General features: G+C 37.3%; 1 protein-coding gene across 2 annotated transcripts in view; it reads right to left on the bottom strand.

Moving 5' to 3' along the window:
- The window catches only part of RUFY2 (RUN and FYVE domain containing 2), a 33,210-nt gene extending 10,368 nt beyond the window's left edge, over positions 1-22,842 (bottom strand). Inside the window, exons 1-16 of one of the 2 annotated variants that reach the window (XM_061448259.1) lie at positions 22,740-22,842; positions 19,968-20,141; positions 19,357-19,474; positions 17,913-18,014; positions 16,548-16,671; positions 15,027-15,088; positions 14,354-14,419; positions 12,503-12,572; positions 11,181-11,282; positions 10,364-10,480; positions 9,866-10,033; positions 8,376-8,473; positions 4,336-4,455; positions 2,466-2,595; positions 1,768-1,862; positions 646-694 (exon numbers count right to left, since the gene is read on the bottom strand). In XM_061448259.1, coding sequence (XP_061304243.1) covers positions 646-694; positions 1,768-1,862; positions 2,466-2,595; positions 4,336-4,455; positions 8,376-8,473; positions 9,866-10,033; positions 10,364-10,480; positions 11,181-11,282; positions 12,503-12,572; positions 14,354-14,419; positions 15,027-15,088; positions 16,548-16,671; positions 17,913-18,014; positions 19,357-19,474; positions 19,968-20,141; positions 22,740-22,743 — 1,599 coding nt within the window. In that variant the 5' untranslated portion in view covers positions 22,744-22,842. Of the gene's footprint in view, positions 1-645; positions 695-1,767; positions 1,863-2,465; positions 2,596-4,335; positions 4,456-4,663; positions 7,497-8,375; positions 8,474-9,865; positions 10,034-10,363; positions 10,481-11,180; positions 11,283-12,502; positions 12,573-14,353; positions 14,420-15,026; positions 15,089-16,547; positions 16,672-17,912; positions 18,015-19,356; positions 19,475-19,967; positions 20,142-22,739 lie in introns of those variants that run through there. The other variant, XM_061448268.1, reaches the window with a different exon arrangement.
- Positions 22,843-23,281: the final 439 nt, after the last annotated feature.

Below are 23,281 nucleotides of genomic sequence, written 5' to 3'. Positions count from 1 at the left end.
AAAGCGATGAAGAAATAACCACCAGGGGTCCGAAAGCCCACTACCACATTTTTGTATGCATACAGGAGGCATTCTCTTAAAAGTATGATGTAATGTACGTAATCTAATGAATATGTATGTTTAAGAACAATATAATCACAGCCTGGTTGATGCTCAGACGAAACACGCTTGGAGGAGCCATCCCCCGTGTCTCCTGGTGCCGCAATGAAGAATACCTGCTTGTCAACTTAAAACTTTTGGAGAGTTCCTGGAGATTTCTCTGAATCAGGTGCTACAAGTTTACTTAATTCCTCAGATGATCAAATATTTATTGATCATTGAGAAGTAATACATAATTTAAGCTCAGCTGGCTACATTCTGTCCCAGATACGCTTTGTAAAATACCAAATGGTGCACCATCAGAAGTGTCAAAATGCATAGCTGTACTTCAAATAAGAAAAGTCAAAAGCAACTGAGCTTCTTTTTCCCCCGTGAGTTTACAGGGAATCTGCAGTTCCCTCCTGCTGGAGGAAGTCAGACAACGAGTCTTGTCCGTATAGCTGCTGTTGAAGAGAAGTCTGCTCATGCTTACAAAAGATTTTGAAGGGAACAGTAAAAAAAAAAAAAAAAAAAAAAAAATTCTTTCCCCCCCCTCCCAAAACTCACCTGTAACGCTTTATTCGCTTCTTTTATATCTTCTATTTTCAGCTTTGATCTGAAGAATAACATAATGCTCTTTCAAACTTCTGTACTGTCAGTTACAGTCAGACAACTTCAAAAGTTGTAGGTACTTAAAAAATTGTAAGCAAATTACTTTGAACTTTTAGTTAGCATTTTATATTATAACAGCATCCAGGAGATGCAATCAGTATCATGCCCTGCTCTACTAAGCATTACACAAAGACAAGCTCTCTCTAAAGAGCTTGAATGGCTGTTTAGAATCGTTTGAATGGCTGTAAATTTGCTTGGGGTTATGTGGATGACAGAAATTTGCACTGGCAGAGCTCTGTGCAAGTACCTAAAACTAGCACGCAGCACTGGTACAAAACCAGAATTTGAACTTCTTGACATGTACAAGACCACATTATGTCACAGAGAAACCAGCCTCCCCACAGCCATCCAGTGCCAATCCACTCAGAAATGACTTGATTCATAGTTTATACACTAAGTTATTCTAGGGCATGAAAGTCCACACTAGTCATGGCAAAACTACTTAAAAGACAGAGATCATTAAATGAAACTTTAACAACACACAACAATAACAAAACCTGTGCTCAGAGCTTATTGTTCACTATAGTCTGAAGGGGTTTTGATAAAGCAATCCCCTATATCCTCTACAGGCCTGGCAACAATGCCCTGTGACTATCATACAGAGAATCTTCATCTCTTCAAAGAAGGGAATTCATGAACATGCATTCATTCTCACAAACAGATAAAAGCACTGTCCTGCTGGAGCCAGAGCTGTTAACCTCTACTTGGCTCCTTCTGTGGAATGCCACAACACGCAAACTAGACAACTGTTTTCAATGCAAAACAACTCCTAATGCCCCCTGGCCCTTTTAAACTATGATCTTCTATTCAGAGCACTGTAATTTCCCATACATTCACATCTAGCCCACCAGCCAAAAGTAAAAATAAACAGACCTGAACTAACTAGACAGTTCTTTTTGGTAAGTGCCTAGGCAATATGGTTATATACAGTCTAATTCACATGACCACCATCCTGTTATTTTTCTTAATTCAAATTTATATGACAAAAATAATAATCATCATGAATAAGGAAATTACTCGCTCAGCTTGGATGCCAGTTCTTGGAGAGCAGCTTCTTGCTCTTGACATATCCTTCGCAGTTGCTTGTTCTTTTCCTGAAGCTTAAGGAACTCCTTAAAACAAAAAATAGAACAGACAAATACCAATTATTCTCAAAACTGTATTTGCCTAATGCTGAGAAAACTGACTGCTACTACACAAAACTGATCTTACTGAGAAAGCCAAGTGAATGATCCATCACACTCCCTATTAAGATTCCCAAATCCAACTCAAACAGCAACAAGTTAGGATTAAACTCTCTTAGACCCCAAGAAATGAAGCTTTTTTGCTTCTGCAGTCCTCTCCAAGAAGAAAATAAAAATGATTGATGGCAGAGACCAACAACACTATATAGCCATGTATGTGTACACGAAGCTGTACAGAGAGAAGCTGAAGCGCTTTCTGGCCTATGATAAGAAACCAAAAACTTCAATACAACAACAATACAAAGGAAAATTAGGACTTAATTTTTTCTCATTCCAAGTACCAAGTCCTAATCTAAGGACTAAATGGAGAGCAAAATACCTTATCTTTTTTTCTTAGTCTATCTGTGAAAATGCATTAATCTAATCTTTCTTATCTACTAGCAGAAAGTCTTAAAAGTACCATGTCTAAGTGCATAATTAACTTTGCAGTCAATTTCTAAATTACTAGTCAAGTTCCACCACAAAATTTACTTTTTTAAGATTAATAATTTCTTGGGTCTCTGTTTTCAGATGAGATAGAGTTTCCTTTTCCTTCTGAAGATCATCCTCTAGGGTTTGCCGCCACTCTTTTTCTATCTTCAAATCTGTTTCCAGCTGAAGTCTAGAATATGCAAAGCAACCAAAAACATCAATGTGCACAAAAGTATAATTTTTAAAAAACAAAAATTAGTTTTCTGGGTGCAATATACTTTTACGATAACGAACAAATTATCAACGCTTACTTTATCTAAAACATAAATAATGTAACAGTAACGTATTTTAGACAGTGATGTAATAAACAAACCAAAACTGACATTTAGAACACACTTTCAAAAAGAGGTGTATTTAAAGGACCAAGAATATGGCATAATTTTGAAGAGCTGATCTTTGTAATACAACAGCAAGAGATTAACCACCAAATTCAGAAGTATTTTTGAAACATGCATGAGGCAAAGCCCCCTTAACCTTACATAACTTGTTTCTAAAATACAGCAAACCAATCAACCACACTGCCATCGGTGATGCAGACAATGACTGCATGTATCTCTGGTGCTCATAAAAGCTATTTAATATTATACCCTTAGATGTGAATCTTCTATTTTAGACGAAGGCTTATGGCATTTTGAACAGAATAAAAAATAAAGGCGAAACGTTAAATGACTATTTTTAATGAGCTTTTTACATAGCTGAGGTTCAACATAACGAGGTATCTATTACATTAACTGGAGATCCACTCTACCTGGAATTTCACTACCATTTTCATGGGAGTGTTGGTGTTTACAATGTTACAGAGAAACCAAAACATGGAAGTACACTGCTCAACCTTCTAGATCTAAATTGTGCCAACAGAAAAAAAGAGGAAAGAATCTGAGAGTAGTCATGCAAGGGCTTTTTGATGGAAAACTTGTACTTTTATTAATTTTCCTGTTTTAAAACCAAAACCATTTTTACAGGTAAGACTTACATTTTGGGACACTACCTCAGCATCTGGGTGGAAAAGATCAGAAGTGAACATGACCTTGAAGTTTCAGAATTGCAGAATTCTAAGGCTGGGGGCTGAACTGTTCTTTTGCCAAAATCTGCAAAGATGACTGTGTAGTAAAGTGAACATTTGTCATGACAATTAAACAAGTTTATTAACATTCAGAATTGTAAGATGAAACAAGGGGTAGCAGGGTGGGCTAATAATTGGATTTAAAATCACTAATTTTTGATCGCAAATCCTTGATGGACCACAGATTTGCACTGCCTGAAATAAATTACTAGTTACCTTTCCGAACAGGGACAACGCCTGCCCTTACAGGGAGCTTTTTTACACTATGTATTTATTTAAATCAGTACTGAAGGATTTAATATTAGAAGAACTAGAGGGCTGGCTTTTATATTACTTTTTAATGTTTATGATTCTAGTAAATTTTTATTTCCTACACAGTGGTGAGTTAAACCACTTCCACCTTATGCATAAGCCTGATTAACTAAGCTATTCTTAACGCTATTTCTCTTTTAAGTTTGTACTACCATATACTTGTGGGTTTTGTTAGTCAGTGTGTATTACTCCTACACTACATATTTTGCCCCACTTAAGATAATTTTTTCATGTATTAAGCTGGCACTTCAAGACAGAAAATGCTGTTCTTCCTCCTCAAGCTGCACATTATTTTATAGGCACCCAAAGGTAGCTTGACTTCCTTGGAGTGGCATACCTTCTTCCACCTTGCCAGTACCTAACATGAAGAACATTAGTATTTACATTCTGTTCAAAACCATTTATCAACAACCAGTGTGTATGAAGACACAGGACATACTGAAATGTAGAACGTTTACTGCTGTATACTTCTACAGACAGAAAAGATGTACTTACAGCTGTTTCTCCTTCTCGGAGAATTCTTTCTGCAGACTTTCAGATTTATTCATATATTCCTGTTTAAGTTTCTCATCCTCAGCCTCAGCATCCATTTGAGCCTTCTCTGCTTGCTGCAATCTGGTGTAATTCAAATCAACTTTGGGTAAAACTGAAGCTAGAACTAGGGTGTAGAGGGTGAAGAAGACAAATAAAAGAAAAAATGGGGAAATAGAAATATTTCTAAATAAAAACAAAGTTTGGGGGAAACTCACAAACTCAAACGAGAAATCCATACAATGCCTACAGAACTAGCTCCTGTCTTTTCATACAGTAAGAGAGAAATCAGTGTAAGTAATCACTGTTTTATTTTATGCTCATGAATAACAGATGCCAAAACATGATGATACATATTTTCAAACTGACACATACATCTTCTTTGATGCTTTTTTTTTTTTTGGAAGCTTTTTTTCTTCCCTCCAAATAGATCCTGTAAAAGCGCTTGGTTTGTACTAATCGCCCACTAAGATAGGGCAGAGCATGTGTTGTGCAAAAGCAGCTCAAAACAATTCAGGCGTAAGACTGAATACAGAGCACTGCACTCAGACAGCAAAAAAACTTAACCAGCCTAATACAACAAGACACACCATGACAGGTCCCACTACATTAACAGAACTACCTCTACTACATCATACTATTCAATTAATTTAAATAATTTGTATTAAAAATAACATGTTCTTACACTGGTTAAAATAGCTCCATATTATATACAAAATAAATAAACCTGATTAAGAAATTGGGGAATGTTTGGGGGTTTTATTATTTAATCTTTCCCTTCTGAATTCCAGGGTTTTGCTTCTACTTCAGCTAGCACTCCCTTGGAATCCATTAGTTCAACGTGGTTCCTCTCTGCTTGGTCAACTCTTCAGTCCAAAAAAGGATGGATGTAATGTAACAAAGTAAAAGCACTAAAATGGAACTTGTGCTGTATCATGACTACACTTGTCTTGATGAAAAGGCAGGAGTGAAAGAACGCATAAAATACCACTTAATGTCCCCACCTACTGCACTGTGTTTAACAAAACTGTTTTGAGGGCCTCTCGGGGTAAGCAGCGGGAGAAATCTGTGATACTCTCTCTGTGTGCTTGATTTCTTACTTCCTGGCAGCTGTCTGAATGCAGAGTAACTCACAACTCCCACTGTCAGCTAAAAAGAAATTAAGTCAGCGGTATGTCTACATTTGTGCTTCTACTGATGAAGCTGCACCAGCAGGAGTTTTATAAAGATGCCAGTACACAAATGTAAAAAGGCTGGAATTAAACTATCATATAAAGTGTGTACTATCTCATTCAACTATACCAGTTGTTTTAGGAATGTTCCCAGTCACATTTGCAATGGTAGTGCACAGAGGGCCAAAAAATGTATGGAAAGGAAACTACTGGGTAAACGCAGAGCCAATTCACTGGGCAAAAGCAGCTGAATTAAGCTATACAAGACTGTAAAAGCAAAAGTAACTTAAAATTGTTCCTTAATCACAAATCAAACTGCAGTGTCGTTTCCATGACAAAGGTAGAAAGGGAGCTTGCTACACAAGAAACACGCCAGCCAAACCAAACTACAGCACCAACCTCTAGACTTAGCACCAAGCTAACTGCAACACTGTACTCCAGACAAATGCTGAGCTGGACCTAGTTTGCAGCAGGATTTGAGAATCCGATGATACTGAGGCAGATAATTGTTTGCATAGATGATCGTGAGATGGTTAACACTCCCAGTTCTGCTGTGGTCTACCTGTCGTTCTATTCAGTGTTTCTGGTTTGGGTTTTCTTGAAGATGGGAGATACTTATGTTTTAGTAGCCAGCCCACGTTAAAAGCTCCTTCTGCTACCAAACCAAGGAATGAGGCAGTATATAACCATGGAGTAGAAACCCTTTCTGAACTACTGTGCCCTGCCCCAGCTTTTGCAAACACATCCCTTTCTTTCTGAAAGACCCTAAGACTCTTTTCCCAGTCAACTTCCCTTCCACACTTCAGAGCAAACACTGGGAAGTGCATCAAAGGCAGTCAGCAGCTATAACTGTGTTTCTGCAGTGCAGGCAGGTAGCATCTCAAAGCAGAAATGAGCTGTGAAGACTGCCTAGTGATGGGTGGAGGGAAGGGGTTGGGCAAAACCACAGGTTATGATTACAGTGTAAATATAGTCACAGATGGGCAAGATCTTTAGCTGACAAGCAAGTTAGTCAAGTTGAGGATCTGGGCCCTAAATGTAAATCCTATTCATTACTACAATTTCTACTGTAGCTATCATGCTCCAGCTGTTCTAGGCAGGAATCAGAACTACAGAATTGACTAGATCATGCTCCCCTTCCTGCCTGGAGCCAAGTCAAGGCTCCAAACACATTTTAACTCCATGAAAATATTTTACCTCACATCTTTGGCTGTTTTATCCCCAAATCCTATAATTCCTCCACTGTATATAATGAATATGTATGTTGACACCACCGTTCTTTTTCTAAATATATTGTTCTGATGTAGCGCTCAAACCCCTTCCCCCAAACTCCTGTCATTCTTTAAGAAAACAGTGCTAGGTACAAGCAAAGGAAAAAAAAAAAAACACAACAAGGAGCATGCTTTTGTGAAAGCCTTACAGTGAAAGAAATAAGCAGGGGGGGAAGGGATATATTACTCAGAATGGCTAATTTTAAAATCTGTTAGTACCATAAAGAATAGGAAAACCCACTAATCGGAAAAAAAATGTCATAAAAGCATATAAAGATAGCTAACCTTTTAAAATATACTTTGTTTGACAATTAAGAAGTGATTAAATAGCATTAGAAAACTAGCTTACATTTGCTCAATAACAGTGCAGTAGGGTACTTTTTTTTTTTTTTTGTTAAGAGGGGTAAAGTGAGATCGGAGATGATGTGCTTTCAGAAAACAAAATAGAACCCAGGTACGGTCAGCTACAGTGCAAGATTTCTAATAGCACTTGATATTTAAAGTTGTAATTTTAAAATTCTTAAGTTATATTATATCAGTGATTATTTAAACGCAACAGATCTGGAGGAGCTTTCAGAATGATATGTCTTTGACAAGTTTATACTGGTGCTGAGCTTCATTGCTGGCACATTTGACGAATGACATTGCAATAGTCCTAGTTTGAGTTAACAGATCTTTGTCACTTCATGAATGCAGTGGACAAAAATCAAAGACAGATGAAGACAGCAAAATATTAAAAACAAAAATTGGGATAAAGGATAAAAAGAAAAAGAAAAAAGAGGAAAAAGGATGTCAATAAAAGAATATTCATGTCACTAATTTTTTAATACATAGCCATGTTTTTCATAATCAGATTTAAACAAAAAAAAGGACATGTCAAACACCAACATATGACAGGGCTTATGGATATGTTATATTTTACAGTTAAAAAGTCCAATGTTGAATATAGGCTACTAAAAACTAAAATATATGAATCACATTTTAATATTATGTAATACATGCAGTCTAACCATAATATAAATTCATATACTGGAATGTTAAGTCTTCCACTTTTCAGCCTTTCAGTGTAAAGAAGTCATTATGTCATTGAAAATAACTTCCAAAGCAATGGAGAAAAATTTTAATACCTTCAGCAAATACAGCACTGATCCATGAAGGTATTAAATGTTTATATTAAGCACATGCTTAAGTATGAGCAAGATTAATGCTTTGGTTTCTATTGCATTTCATTCAGGTGGGGATGAGGGGAAGAGGTAATAACAACACAGACTTTTGGAAACAGCTGAAAGAACAACTTTTGATATCAGCACAAAAACCTAGGACAAGAAGAAAGATGGCAGAGGAAGAAATCTGAAAGATTAACTTTCTATTTAGAAGTTAGTGTGTATTTTTTTAAAAAGAAAAAAAAAAAATCAAAAACTAAAGCACCAGTTAAAGTTTCAGAAATGTTCTTGTTAAATATTCTGGTTGAAAGTTACATTTCAGTGGCAACTGTACAGGAATGCAGTAAAACGTAAGGGGATGGAGACATGAATGAAAAAAAACAAAGATGGGCCTGTACCTTTGTTCTAGTTGTTTCATAGTTGCATTAATCTGATTAGTCTTATCCTCTAATCGACCAATTATTTCATTCTTTCCCTTCATAGCATCTTCAGATACCTGTGTTACAAAAAAGTTAAAACTGACGTAGATATATATTAAACTTTTACCTCACAGGGTGGGTTTTTTTTCAGTATTGAAAGGGGAAAATGTTAATATGGCTTCAGATTTTGAGAATTTTTATACATGCCTATCTAAAACACGTAGTTGACAGTACTTAAAATTTTATGCCTAAATTCACTACTTATCTTTTCAAGAAATCCATTAGAACTGTACCAATAAAGAAATAAGACACTTAGTCCTGGAAACCACTACGGTTCTCCAACTCTTAACGAACTACCATATACACCTAAAAATCTTTCCAGAATTTTACTAACATGTTTCACAAGTTTGATTGCTTGCAGAGCAGTTACAACTGTGGCTTGAAAATCTAAATAAAAGGTAGAGCATTACACTTGCTGCACAGATCAACACTTATCAACTGGTCCCTAAGCAGCAGAGAGTGAGAATGATTAAACTGTTTCACTCTACCCAGGAAGCGAGTCTGAATGTCATTAAGTGAAATCAGCATTACCTCCAGTCCCCACAAGTACAGTTTTAAAAGAAAAGCAAAACCCTTCAGATCCAAACACACTGAAAAACGTTGTTTATTTGTTTGTTTTTCCAGTTCTATTTATATTTCATTTGGTCCAGTTTCGTCACAGCTGCAGGTGCAAAAGTTAGCATCGTTTGTTCATCACCTCAATTATCTCTCTACAGCACCCTCAGCTTTTCCTCCTCATTCTGCCACAGATTTTGTTTCTTGTGCTGTTTTTTGATAATTTATTCAATAAATAAAATTTATATTCTGCATAAATAAGGTGTTTACAACCCAACTATTCTATGCTTCTGTGATTCCCTCGTGTTTGGACATCTGTTAGCTGCATATTGGGTCTCTAAGATTCATATTTTCAAAAAAAAAGCACTGCCTTGGTACATATTTTCTTAATTTGTTAACAGGTTAAAAAATGTAAATGAAACCAAACTGTAATTAGCATTTTCCATTTAACACAACTTATTTTCCAAATGACTTTCTTTACTTCAAAAGTTCAGATGTCCTCTTTAATTCATTACTATCTGTCTACATTCTCCTGAGTTTTTATGTAACACAGGCCAAAAAGTGTTATCACTAGATACACTGTTACTCTCTCTATTCCACATTGCATGTAATTAGGACATGAACTTATTCTCATGTTCTTTTCTTCTATAAACCCACTAACGTTAAGTAACTGCCTTAAGAACTTCTTTGGGTGAAATCACGCTTCCATCAATAATGCTCAAAAATGACAAGCCAATCTAAGTGGAAAGAAACCAAAAATTAAGGAAACAGCGGTATTTAACTAAACAAAACTGTAATGCATCTCTCTCAGTCCAAAGTCATTTCATCAGTTTAACAGCAGATTGTTTCTCTACCTGCAGCTTTTGATACATTTCCATGTTAATTGCTTTGACTTCATCAAGCTGCTGTCGAAGGCCTATGAGGGTATCCTGCTTCTCATGGATGTCCTTCTCCAGCAACTTCATGGCAAGTTCTATCTCATGCTTCATACTAACTTGAACCACTAGCTCATTCTCCATATCCTATAAAACACAAACACAATGCCACACAGAATATTTAAATAACTATGCAACATTTTATCTCTGTTTTGAAAAAGACAAAAGCTAACTCTAACAGTGCTGCAGCATCACCTATTTCACCACTTCAGAAATTCTGCCCCTCTTTAAAAAGGGGCAGAATTTTAAAAACCCTGTTAAAAACCTCTTATTATTACAGGCAATTAAAAGCAATTGAAGTTGATTAAAGACAGCATCTAAGCTCAGCAAAAGCAAACTACAAATATTTATAAACAGACTCTTCTCACGCATAATCTATTCTAGAAATGCTGTGTGATTCTAGAAAAGAACACTTACTTGTCGAAGTTGTGATTCTTCTCGAAGCTGTCTACGTGCTTCATTGTACATTTCATCTAAACCCTGCCTGGAGTGTTTGTACGTCTGAAGTTCTGCTTCAACATCCACTTTAGTTGCCTACAAAGATATAGAGAATCTATCTTCCTTCTTCACAAGTTTAGCAATTAATAGCATGAATTTAACATTTGGGGAGGGGAGGGTGGAACTTCAAAATACATTCTCTAAGCACAGTACCAACATAGAAGAAGATGTTTCTGCTATGTGGTCATCAGTATCAGTTTTACAGTGAGAATTGAGTATATTAACCAAAATAAACATCTATACTACAGTACAGTCCTCCTTCAGTAAGTCACTCTAACACACAACTGTTTTGGTACTAAGCAATGGAAACTTCTGCTTAACCTGTGCTTTTACCAATTATCCTGTGAAACACATACAAGAAGTTACACAAGTACAAATAACAGCTTTATTGTAGACAACTACTCCAAATGATATTCCATACAATGAGACAAGTCAGAATAGACATTTGCCAACTAAAACACACACTACTTTGACAAGGTTTTCAGATAATACTGCCTTAAACACTTAGATATAGCTTACAGTCTAATGAAAAAAGGAAGAAGGGAAGAAAATTAGAAAGGATACAAGAAAAGACACTACTACAAAAATTGCATATGGTTATAAAACAATCTAGCGTCCTATAATTTTGATACATTTATGCCATTAGAAAGCTTTCCAGCTTACTTCAAGTTATTATGTAAAAACATTTGAATGACAACGAACCATTACTACATTAAATGCAATAAAGCTACCATACCTCTAGATGATGCTGTGTTTTCATTAAAATAAGAGTATTTTCACTCCTTAATTGATGGTTTTCTTCCTGGAGTTTAATTATATTGTTTTTGGCTATTGCTAACTGAAAAGTTAAGAGAAAAAAAAAAAAAAAAAGGAAAAGCAGGGTGACCACTTTTGTGAATGGAAATAAAGAAAAAAAAGTGTTCTGATGAATGCAAGACCAAGACATTCTCTGCTCTAGTCTCACAGTCTACCAAACTGGGATTTAACTGTTTTTAAAGAAAACATACAGCTCCTGGGTTTAGTAATAAGCACTTTCATTACAGAACTACAGTGTATTCAAGATACTTCATTATTTTACATCTGGTAAAGAACTGCATCATTATGACTTACAAACCCTCAGTTCCTCCTTCCTCATCCTATTTATTGGGTCTTCTTTTTTTTCCATTTGGATTAAAATATATCCTCTTCTGCTGTTTAGTTCATGGTTTTTTGGTATCTTAATATATCAGATGGAGCAATTCACATAAGAAAGGCTCTTCCAAATGAAAACATATTTACAAAAGAAAAAACATTATAACTGGGCCCTACAGGGTATACCTTAATGACAGAATTATAAGCCATCTGATCAAAATAGGTGGATAGTAGGGCCAAGGGCTTGTAAAGGAATCCAAATTCTCTGAGAATTAACACTCACTAATGTTTTCCCTCTCTCTGGATACATTAATACTCAGAGCAACCTAGCTATGACCTTCAACAGCTGAATTTAGACATTTTGATTCTCCACTATTTCTCAAGCAGCTTAGATTAAAAAAAAATACTGCATTCTCTCTATAAAGCTAAAAATATTGGAATCTAGTCAAGCATCAAAGATAACCAGAAATATAGGATATAAATACAAAACCAGAGCTAGACAAGTCTAAAAACTTGTATATATGTATATGGTAAAGAAGCAAGAAAATCCTTTGCCTAAAGCTGAGAATTGCAATAGAAATTGTTTGGTGAACTACTTTTTGTCTCTTTGCAGCATCTGGTGTCATCCATTATGGACTAGTCATCTGCACAAAATCAGACTGACAGCTGGCATTAAGAAAGGCTTCACTTCTGGCTTTGTCCAAAGCGGGAAATTACAACATTCTGCAGAATAAATTTACTGATGTTGGAGGCTATCCAAGCAAGCTGACTTCAAATCCCTGCAGCTACTGCACCTTTTATTCAAGCCAAACTCAAGGTAGCTGAACAAATCATACATTATTTTAATCTACGTAAGTTCCATAAACATATTTTGAAAAAAGCATTTGAGAATAAATAATATCACACAATATTAAAAGAAAATAATACCTCTTCAATCAGTTTAGTGTTTGATTTCTCTAGTGAATCAACTCTCGCATGTAGACTGCTAACTGTGCTACTAAAAGAGGAAAAAAAACAACATTATTCAGAATTACATCAAAATTCACCCAGCCAAGCTCAAAAGCTTTAATGCAAGGTACAATGATTACTGGTTAAGTGCTAAAAGGTCTGCTCCCATTATTTGAGGTTTTCCTAAATACAAGAAAATTAGTCTCCTTTCTTGAACATTTATACATTTCTTTCCAACTTCCAAAGTCTCTCCTGTCACCTGAACTCCTGGTTGGGTGCGACTTTCCATGTGTTCACCCTTACTTTTACCCTCACAACTACACTGTATCCAAATATTTAACGAGTTGCCTTAAAAGAGTTTACAATCTTGGAATACAGAGCTTACAATCTTCTTGGGGGGGTTTCCCACCATATAACAAACCCATTCTCCAGGTTCTCTTCCTCCAAACCCTACTTCTTTTATAAAATCATTTGCTTCTCCACATTTTTTGAGATTTATCCTCAGGCTACCTCCTTCTTGATGCTTCTTGACTTAATTTACAAGTCTCATCAGAATTTTATTCCCTTGTATATCCAGGTCTTCTCCATCACCTGATTGCCTATTCCTGGTGTAACCATATCTTTTTAGGCAGCACTTCACAAACAAAAAAAAAAAAAACCAAACCTATTCTCTAACACTGTTTACTTTTCTATGCATTTCTACTCTGGTATTCTTAAGAGTTACCAGTTAGTTAAGAATGGCAAGGTAGAGGAGATTAATGCATTTCAGGATGTGTGAAAAGAAACAGCTGACCTGAAATAAAAGAGAAGAATTGCTGAACCACTGGTTTGCAAATAAGTTAATGCATAAACTAGCGTACAAGACATATTCAGCACACAGGGGCTCATGTGAGTAACAGTTATTGTTACACAAACACCACTGCTCTTCATTGTGATAGTTCCTTTCTCCTCCTTAACTTTCATTTCTCTTGTATTGGACGCACTCAGTTATTCTGCTCAGTGACTGACACAATTTCAAATCAGAGTATCTTTACCCCAACAGCAGACATATAGCAACTAATGATCAAGATTAGGAGCATTAAAAATTAAGAATATTATTATATCTCAAAAAGAGATCAAGAAGATCAGCTATACTACAGGGTCTACAGAAGGTCTTTATGGAAGTGGCATTTCATTTTGGTCGGGCCTCTTTGTTTGTTTTTGCTTTTTTAGCTCCTCCCACTGTTTAATTTTGTACAATACTCCTCAGAGACTTACAACCACTGCTCCTCTATTTGTACAGTAACATAAACAGCTGCGAACTAGGTTTGATCCATCCAGCAAAGTAAGGGGAAAAGGCTGTTTTCCTGAAAACTTTCTACAGGAACCACAACCTACAGTGCGCATGTAGTTTCCAGCAGGCAGTGAACTTACTCAGTTTTGGTCCTAGGCATTAAAGCTACAAACAAAAATAATATGAAAGGCAAAGAAACAAAAACATGTTCGCATCCAGAACACCCAATAACACTTTTTGGAAACTATTAAATAGAACGCAGTTAAAATCCAGATCAAGCTTTTAATTCCTGGTAAGTTATGAATCATAAGGACCTTGATGAGTTAGGCCTGCTGGTTTTCGTCTCCTTAAAGAATTAAGATTCTGATGGTATAAAACAAAAGCATAAAACCAGAATTTGTGAGTCTCTCCAGAAGAGTATATCCTTTCCAACTCCGTTACATCCCCAATTTAAACACTTTCCCTGAAGTTCTCCCACAAAGCAGTGCGATAAAAGGAATTAGAGGTGTTTTACCGCTAAGCCTGGCCTGACATGCATACTTCAAAGTAATACTTACTTCAGTTGTCTGTTTAGTTCTTCAACATAATTCTTTTGGTCCAAAATTGCAGCAATCTGTACATTCCTAAAGCAAGCACATAATAAAATTAGCTTTAACAAAATGATATAGTGAACTATAATGTACATGTATGCCCTGAAAATATGTATCTCATGCAAACGTCCACCTTAATTGCGCTTTTTAAAAAGAAAGAAAGCAACTTCATCTCACAGTCATGAAATCAGTAACTGACACATGACATTATTGAGAGAAAAAAAAACACCCCAATGCTTTAACTACAAACAATTTCTCTACACAAAACATAAGAACATAGTCTCAAAAGAAAAACGATGTTCATGTACTAAGGCATAATTCTGGTTTTTTTTAAACACTGACTAAATCCCAAGGCGAGGGCTTAAAGGTTAGCAGGTTCCTTTTCACTGACACCTTGCAATCCTTCAATACTGTCCGTGAGGTAAAGGAAGCAGGTGATGCTGCTGAGGCTTGCTACAGAGTACAAGTATTTTTCCAGCTAACTAGTAATACAGAACCATGTAGCATCCCATTTTTCTCAAGACAGTGAGATCAAAATACTTCATCTTTGGGAGCCTGACTTTTTTCTACAAAGAACAGGGCACCAGCCAAGAAAACACTTGTTAACATGCAAAATCTGATGTATTTGGTGAGGACATACCTTTCCTTACCTCCAATGTCATCATCACTCTTTAAATACACAGAGAAATCAATCACCCCAACCTAGGGTAAAACAAACACACAGTTTTATACCATACAATTAACTGCGGTTGATATTCATGGTCTTCTATCTACATAATTAATAAAACCCGAGTGACATCAGCTTTTTTAAGATTGGTCCAATTTCAGCCAGAAGCTCAAAAAACTGAACTGTAACATTTTAAACAATTTTTTTAAGTATAGCCTCTCATAGTTGTTAAGAATTATGTTCCCTTAGAGCAAAATTAACAATGTGCTGTATACCAAATCCCAAAGAAAAGATCATTTCTTACCTCTGACTGAGCTTAGCCAAGAATTCACACGAAGACTTTTATTTGGGGAATTATCAGAAACTACTGAACCCCATCAGTGATTGAGTAGAGCTGTGATAAATCATCTGTAGTGTTTCATATTATTTCCTACCACAGCACATCTCCCAAACTAATGTTTCTCCCATGTTTTTTTCAATTTTTCTTGTCAAATTGTACTGCCTCTCTACACTTGCTGATTCCCAGGTATACCAACCCAACTGCAGTCATTTTTTTTAAAACCTTGCTAAATCTGAATTTAATTAATTTCTTTTCTGTTCAACTGTAATTTAATCATGTAAAAAAACATTACCATAAGCTCTGCTTCCAATTCTATTCACAAAAGTATTTAAAAACGTCTGCTTTGCCAAAATCCTTCCTTTTTGGTTTCCAGCTGCCTCTTAACAAAAGTATTTCAATTTTTCCGATGTACTGCTTCCTTCTTGAACTTCCTTTCACTTCTGAAAACAAATAACTTGCTCAGTCTAACATTTCCTTTGTTTATACTATGCTCTGCTGCTCTCTTGTCAGCTTCCTATGATGATCTTCTACTTGTTCTTTCCCTACCTTTTCTAAAAAGTGTCTTCTCCAAGAGCTTTTTAAAAATCAATAAGCAAAATATTTCAATAGAGTATTATCTCTGTAGAAGTTACTTTGTTTTAATTCTCCATGAGTGCATTTTCACCATTTCATATGTTTCACCACTGAATAGCATTCTTCCAGCACACCAAAACTATGCTCCTGGTTGTGACTTCCATCATCCTTCAGAAGTTTATCTTTCTGCCCAATACAACTTGCTGCTTCTGGCTTCACTGAGTGCCTTATTTATATTACTCTTCAAACACAATTACTCTAAAATCTCATTTGGACAGCCACCACCACCTTCTCAAACCAACTTTTATCTTCCTTCATTCATCAAAACCAAGTGACCTAGATAAAAAAATATTGCTGGCTACCCCTTTGTTATGATTATTTCTAACACACACATACAACTCTCAATACTAAGAAAAGCACATTTTAGTTTTACATCTTCTGGTAGGCAAGATTAGTGCCTAAAACTGTAGCTAGTAACTAGAATGAAGAGTCGAAAACAAGTTAACCCTATGATTCAAGAGCACATATACTAAATTAGCTAAATGGATTGCATGTTTATTACTTTACCTGTATTGACTTACTTGTGAATCTAGGTCTTCTCCCTTCACACACAGGTTAGCATCTATTACATTCAACCCAACTAACAGCCCAACAATAACTGCTCCTTCTTCCTCCATCATTAGTGCATGATACTCATAAAATTCACTGTTAATGAAGAAAAATGCATCGTATCGGACATTCAGTATATTTAATTGCAATAAATTAGTAAGTGACATCTACAACTGAATTGTTTCTCTTACTTAAGCCTTACTGCAACATCCTTAAAGATGAAATGGGTCTGCCCACACTTTCACCTGTTAAATATTTAAAAATTGGAAGTGCATGGTTTCCCTCAGAGGCTATTAAAAACACCTGAAATGTGTAGATACTACATTCCAGAAATGTGAGCCACAAGCTGCTGGAGGCCTGGGAAACTTGGGGGCAAGACTTATTTTGTCTTTTCCCTATACACCTGCTATTAGCCACTTTTGAATAGGATACTGCAACAGATGGAAGTTTGGCCATACTAAGACAATTCTTACATTGTTAACAAATACTAGAGAACGCAAAAATACTAGAGAATGATAAAAAATGTACCGTGTGTGAAAAAAGATCTGGACTTGAATGAACACGTGCTTGAAATTAAAGAAGACAAGTAAGAGATAAAATGGGTAAGAGAAGAGAAAGGACTGAAATACTAAAAAGTTTCTAGAAGAAAAACACTTCTCTGAGCAACATAATACCAACATTTACTTCTTCCTTCTTGCCTTTTTTAAATAACATTTTAGACTCTGTGAAACAAACCGTGCTTTCAATGGAAAAGTCCATAGCTGCTGAACACCAGTGTCATGCTAAGATACCAGCATGCTAAGATACCAGATACTACCTAGGCATGCAAAGAAAGTCTTAAAAATACATTTAGGTTATAGGACTGAAATTAAGATGACAAAGTTTTTTCCCCTTTGTGCTTCAACTACACAACCAGGCAGAAGTTTACTAAAAGAGAGCAATGCTAGTTTTAGAACTGTGAAATAAAATTTCAAGGCAATAGTCCTTCATGCAATGGTAGCTCAGTAGGAAACCATGCAGGCAGGGGTGAATTCACCTCCTCTCCAGAGGCTTCCAACCCATATTCTGCATGGCAGACTAATGCAGTAGGAGCCCTTCCCCATTACCCCACCTACAGGAAGGGAAGGAAACATCCCTTCAACCATCAGCTGGTCTTCAATCTTGATGAGGCAGTGTTGTTTGGTTCCTCTGCCCTGAGGACTGGAAGAAATCAGCCCATAGGCCAGATGTTACACCTTGCTACACTACAGACACATTAAAAAGTAGTAAATAGAATTTAATGTTTTTTAATAAACGATTAAAAATAAATCACAAACAAAATCTACTTAATTGCTTACCTGAGAAGATCTCTCTGAATGATCAAACAGCGAAGATAGTCAGCCATTTTCTTCTGCATTAGTGCTAACCGTAACCAGGCCCGGGCACGGCCCAGTGGTGTTCTGGAAAAAAGGGCATGAAGACAAACAGTCCCAAATCAACAATATATCAATTAATTCACTGTCTTAAACATATGTCTACTGGTAGAGCTATTGGTATTTCTGAAAGGGTACTTTAAACTATTAGTTGAGAAATGCAGTCTGGGAAGCCATAATGTTTAGGCTTTGACTCCAAGCTTTGGGAATACATCAGAAAAAATTTCATAACTGAGCTGGCTTGTGAGAAGATACTTTGTGAGATGTGCTTTGTTCTCACACGGTACATGGCTAGCATTGCTGCTAAGTACCTTCTTAACCTGACAGTGCTGCAACGATAATCTTGGAAGTCCTGTTTCTAGCTGAAGTAAAACATCTGCAACAGTTCAGATTCACTTCTGCAACCTCCTTATAGTTTTCAGAGGACTTGTGAGAAAAGTAATCAAATGTCCATTACATCCTGTCACACAAGCACACAACATGTACTGAATTTTAGCTTTAACTCATAGTTCTTTACAAATTCAAGGTATCTCAGACAATTCAAAAAAGACAAAAATGTATGCAACTGGCAAGCAATATCCAACAAATTATATCTGGACCTTTAGATCCTTCTCTTCTAGTGCTTACATGCTTCAAAGTGGTAAGCATGTAAATGAAACAACAACACAACAAACAACAAAACCTAAACACATACTGTATGAGGATATGAGGAGTATAACACACTTTGTAAAAGACATTACTTAATTTGTCCTGATACAAGAGTAAATAATAATTTATATACCTATGTGCTTTAGATAAGGTCTAAGCTATAAATTATAACCCTTATACAGCCATATACCAATGGCAATGTAACCAAACCCTTTTGGAATTCAATGTATAAAGCTAAATACAAGAGCAGAGTGCAGTGGAATGGGAGGAGATTGTAGTCCACAGCATAAATTTAGATTTGAGAAGAACCCTACACACCAGAATCTGAAAAGCTGCCTAATACTTTCCTCTTCCATGTGTTACCTTTTGTTTTTATACAGTCTTTGCTGACTAGACTCAATAGTTTGGCACAGTTATGGAATGTTTGAGACATACAACAGTTAGAGGCTGTTCAATACATAACCTGTTCCTTTTTGCACTATTTTTGTTGACCATTCAGAAAACTTCACCCAGGAACATCAGGAAAGAACATAAAAATACTACCTTGTTTAGCTGTTTTGCACAGAACATGAAAAGCTAGCAGGATTAATCTGCTCTCCCTCAGTATCATTTCAAAATTCTTGTTCAAAAGCTCGATTAATGCCAAATGGAAACATGAGACATCTGCAGATTCTCAATCAGGTCCTTTATTTTCTTGCTGTATTTTACCAATACTACTTACTTAAGGCCAGGCAAATCTCTGACGCTTGCTGCTATTTCCTCAGCTTCTGGATATAATTTCTCCACAAGTTCCAGAGGACCCCAGATGGTTTTATTGTAACTTAGAAAGGATTTTCTTACTAGGAAAAGAAAAATTAAGTAACTGAATTAATTAAAATTACTGGAGTAGCTTCCTTCACAATAGCTGGTGTGACAGAAGGGTTAACTGCTGAGCCTAGACTTTCACATAACTGATAACTGTGATGCTGGTCAGTTCACGGGTATTCAAAGCCATCTTCTGAATTACATCCCTGTGAACATAAAATTGCTGTGCTAGAACAAAATAGTATAAAAGGGATGACTAGCTAAAAATATAAGCTACATAACATAGATACATGTAGCTGTGGAAATTTCAGGACCACTTGCAACAAATAGTATACAAAAGAAAAATTGGTAAACATTGAAATGTATGTTGTGAAGTATTAATAATGACACTATCAATTACAAAAGGCAGCAATTTTCTCCACTTCTTAAAGCAGCATAACACACTTCAATTTTATCTTATTCACAAAAGAAAGGAAGAAAAATGCCATAGCTGGGATGAGAAATATGCAGCTAGAGCAATTACCACACCTTTAAGACCATGCTTCAGGCAGTGCTCCATGACAACAAAGAACTGCTGCAAAGGTGGGTAGTCAGAATCCAGAGTTCGGCCAAAGCTCAAAGCTGATTCAATGAGTCCTTTGATACTCAATTTAGCCATGTTCAATAAATTTGCTCTTTCTACAGCCGTAGGATCCTTTATAGCTAAGACAATAAAAGAAAAAAAAAAAAAAAAGGTTATGGTTTAAATTTCAGAAGAGACATAAAGTAATAAAATGGTTCATGGCCACCTTGCTCAAAGATAAACTTACCTTAACGTAGATAAACTCAAATATTTAATAAGCGCTATAAACCACCATGTTACAGAAAAGCATCCACTCCAACAAACACCCTTACAGATCTTACATAGTTTTAATAGATGAATGAAAAAACAAGGCCAGAAATGTCAGTTCTCAAACACATTTCAGTACAACTCAGAAGCTGTCAGTAACTGCAAATTAAAACAGGCATCAATGCTGCACTCAAAAGCTCTGCTGCCTAACAGCAATCGGTGCCCTTTCCATGATATCAAAGCAACATTCCTATTAAGTATCTATTAAGGTATCCTATTAAGTATCTATATAGTGTACCTACAGAAACAGACATCATACTTTTTATATATAATCACTTTCCACTGTAGTCTTAATTTCACAGTGACATGAACACATGTTTTCCTTCTGAGGCTGTACATAGTCTCAGCCAGTAAACAGGAGCAGGTTCAGGAAAACATTTCATATTACATGCTGAAATTTGAGTTTCTCATATAGCTACACATAATCGTTTAGACATTAAGACACAGATTTCAAAATATCTATACGTATTTGCGAGAAAAAATGTGAGCCTCTTCCACTACAAATTTGAGTATTCATGTATGACCTTATCTCTGCACATCAAAGAGCATAAAGACTAAAAAACCCTTATCATTATAATAGACATACTTTCTTAGTTCCTCAAACAGCAATTAAATTACCCATCTCATTTCTTGCATACCACAGCTTTATGCAATTAGGTATTAAATACTAGAATCTTAGAAAATTACTTTCTGATTTTCTGTACTGAACTATCAAATTACCTTATTACCACAGAACATAGCCTATCACAATTTTCTAGGAAAACCCATAAGGACTGAGACAACGTATGCAAGATAACCTGACCACTGCTTGGGTCAGGCTGGGTATTGGTCAGCAGGCGGTGAGCGGTTGCATTCTCTTCCTTTGTTATTCCCCTTATTATTATTGGTGGTAGCAGTAGTGGTTTGTGTTATTTAGTTACTGGATTGTTCTTATCTCAACCCATGGGGTCTACATTCTTTCGATTCTCCACCCCACCCCTCCAGGAGCTGCGGGGGGGGAGGCAGAAAGGGGAAAGAATGAGCGAGTGGCTGCATGGTTCTGAGTTGCTGGCTGCGCTTAAACCATGACACCTTAAAAACACTATTATAGTCTCCCAATTTACCAGTACTTCAACCAAAAAAAAAAACCAAACAATCCACTAGATGTTAGAAGACATAGCAGACAATTAGCAACCGCGCTCTGGCAAAAATTCACCCAGTCAGCAGTCACAGCTCACTAGTTAGCCTCTTGACTGCCTGCTCACTCAGCCGCCAGGACCTGAGCCAACCCTACCAAGGGCAGCCCCAGTTACCCCTGTCTGGAAGAGACAGAGGCTTGCAACAGCTGGAACATTTCTGTTGGTAAAGCTGATGTCAGCCTTCCTGCCTTTTTATTTGATCTGCTATTGGCAGTACTAAATACAAGTGTTATTACAGGAAAAGCCTTGCTCGAAACAGACTTCAGGTAGGTAGCTCTCCCTCAGTCTGTTTTCATAATTCAGTTTGTTTCCCCGAAGGCATCTGACAAATTCCTTTTTCAGATGACCCCATTTTGATTTTTGGCGCTGACACACTTCCATGCCTACTACCCTTTTAAGTATCAGCCCTTTTGCCTGGTCTGAAGCAGAAATGTATTTTAGCTGTTTTAAAGCTTAGTCTACCTATGTATAGCGTTTTTTCTTCACCTACTTCTTAAAAACTTTAAGATTTAACATTTCAGATGACATTTTCTAGTAACTGCTTCTTAAGCATTGTACAGGGTAGACTATACCCACATGGAGCAAAATAAGCTCCTCAAGGCTCTGAAAGGCCCTTCTCATCCCAAAGCACCAACCCACGAAACGGACTATTGGCAGGTGGTACTGATGTCACCTGTCTCACCAGGGACTGACTAGCAAGGCTTGAAGAGAAAATATTCCTTTTCCAGTCTCGATAAACAGTCAACCCCTTGCTACAAACAGTATTTGTGCAAAAAAACACAAGCAGAAAAACCAACCCAAACCTGCAGTCGCTACAGCTACAGGTCTCCCTCTGTCACTCAACAGCTAGCAGAAAACAAGTAATTTCCTCCACTAACGCGTCCCCGCGGGCATAATCCCCTTACAGCCTGCCCCCGGCACATCGCCGGGTTTGCAAGAGCGCCCGCCACATCTGCCAGTGACAGGGGGGAGGGAGGGAGATCCGCCAGCGCTCGGGCCCGTACCGGCTGACGTACTGCAGGGCTGGAGGCCGCCCCCGCCGCCAAGCCCTGAGGCCGCGGGCCGTCCCCAGCCCCAGTTCCCGCTGCAGAGGACATTTTCTGACTGTGCGGGCACCGCCGCAGCGCAGCTCACAGCCGCTACCTCCATCGCGTGAGGGACGGCTGCCGCTGTAGGTCCCTTTCTCCCCGTCCGCTAGCCGCGACATCCCCAGCCAAGCCCGGCCCCACTCACCCATGGCTGGAGAGGAGAAGCCGCCACCTCAGCCGCTCCCGTCCCGCCTTTGCGTGGACCCGGCCCCGCCCCTCCTCCCGCGTCCAACGGCGCCCCCGCCGGCGGGAGGACCCGCCCGGCGGCCGCGGTCCTTCCACAGCCGGAGTTTAAAAGACCGGGCTACAGGTACTGGAGTCCTCGTAACAGCCTGAGCATGGTGGCATCAACCTGACCACCCTGGAGAGCTGTATTTTCAGAAACAGAGGGCCAGGAGTGCCAGGGGTCCCAGCCTAGGCACATGAAGCCTTTCATGCAAGAAAGGCACAACCTCGAGCCCTTGCTACCTCTCTCATGACTAAGCTTCAACCTGTAACATCTATTGCAGATAATAATTCTGACACATTTTCCAGTGCTAGAAAACTAATACTATTACTCCAGACACATGTTTCTGTTCAGAATCTCAAGTAGCGTGGTGGGAATAAAAGTTAATCTTCTAAAACCACAGGTATTAACAACTTTTTCATTTGTTATTTTAAACCCCTCCAAAAAGCAAATCACAGCAA

The sequence above is a fragment of the Pezoporus flaviventris genome, unplaced genomic scaffold (genome assembly GCF_033815535.1).
Source record: "Pezoporus flaviventris isolate CSIRO_AGI_PZ_B2104156 unplaced genomic scaffold, CSIRO_AGI_Pfla_v1 ptg000001l, whole genome shotgun sequence".
Classification (NCBI taxonomy): domain Eukaryota; kingdom Metazoa; phylum Chordata; class Aves; order Psittaciformes; family Psittacidae; genus Pezoporus; species Pezoporus flaviventris.
Note: the sequence above shows the minus strand (reverse complement) of the source record. Positions and strands in the feature narration are given on the sequence as shown.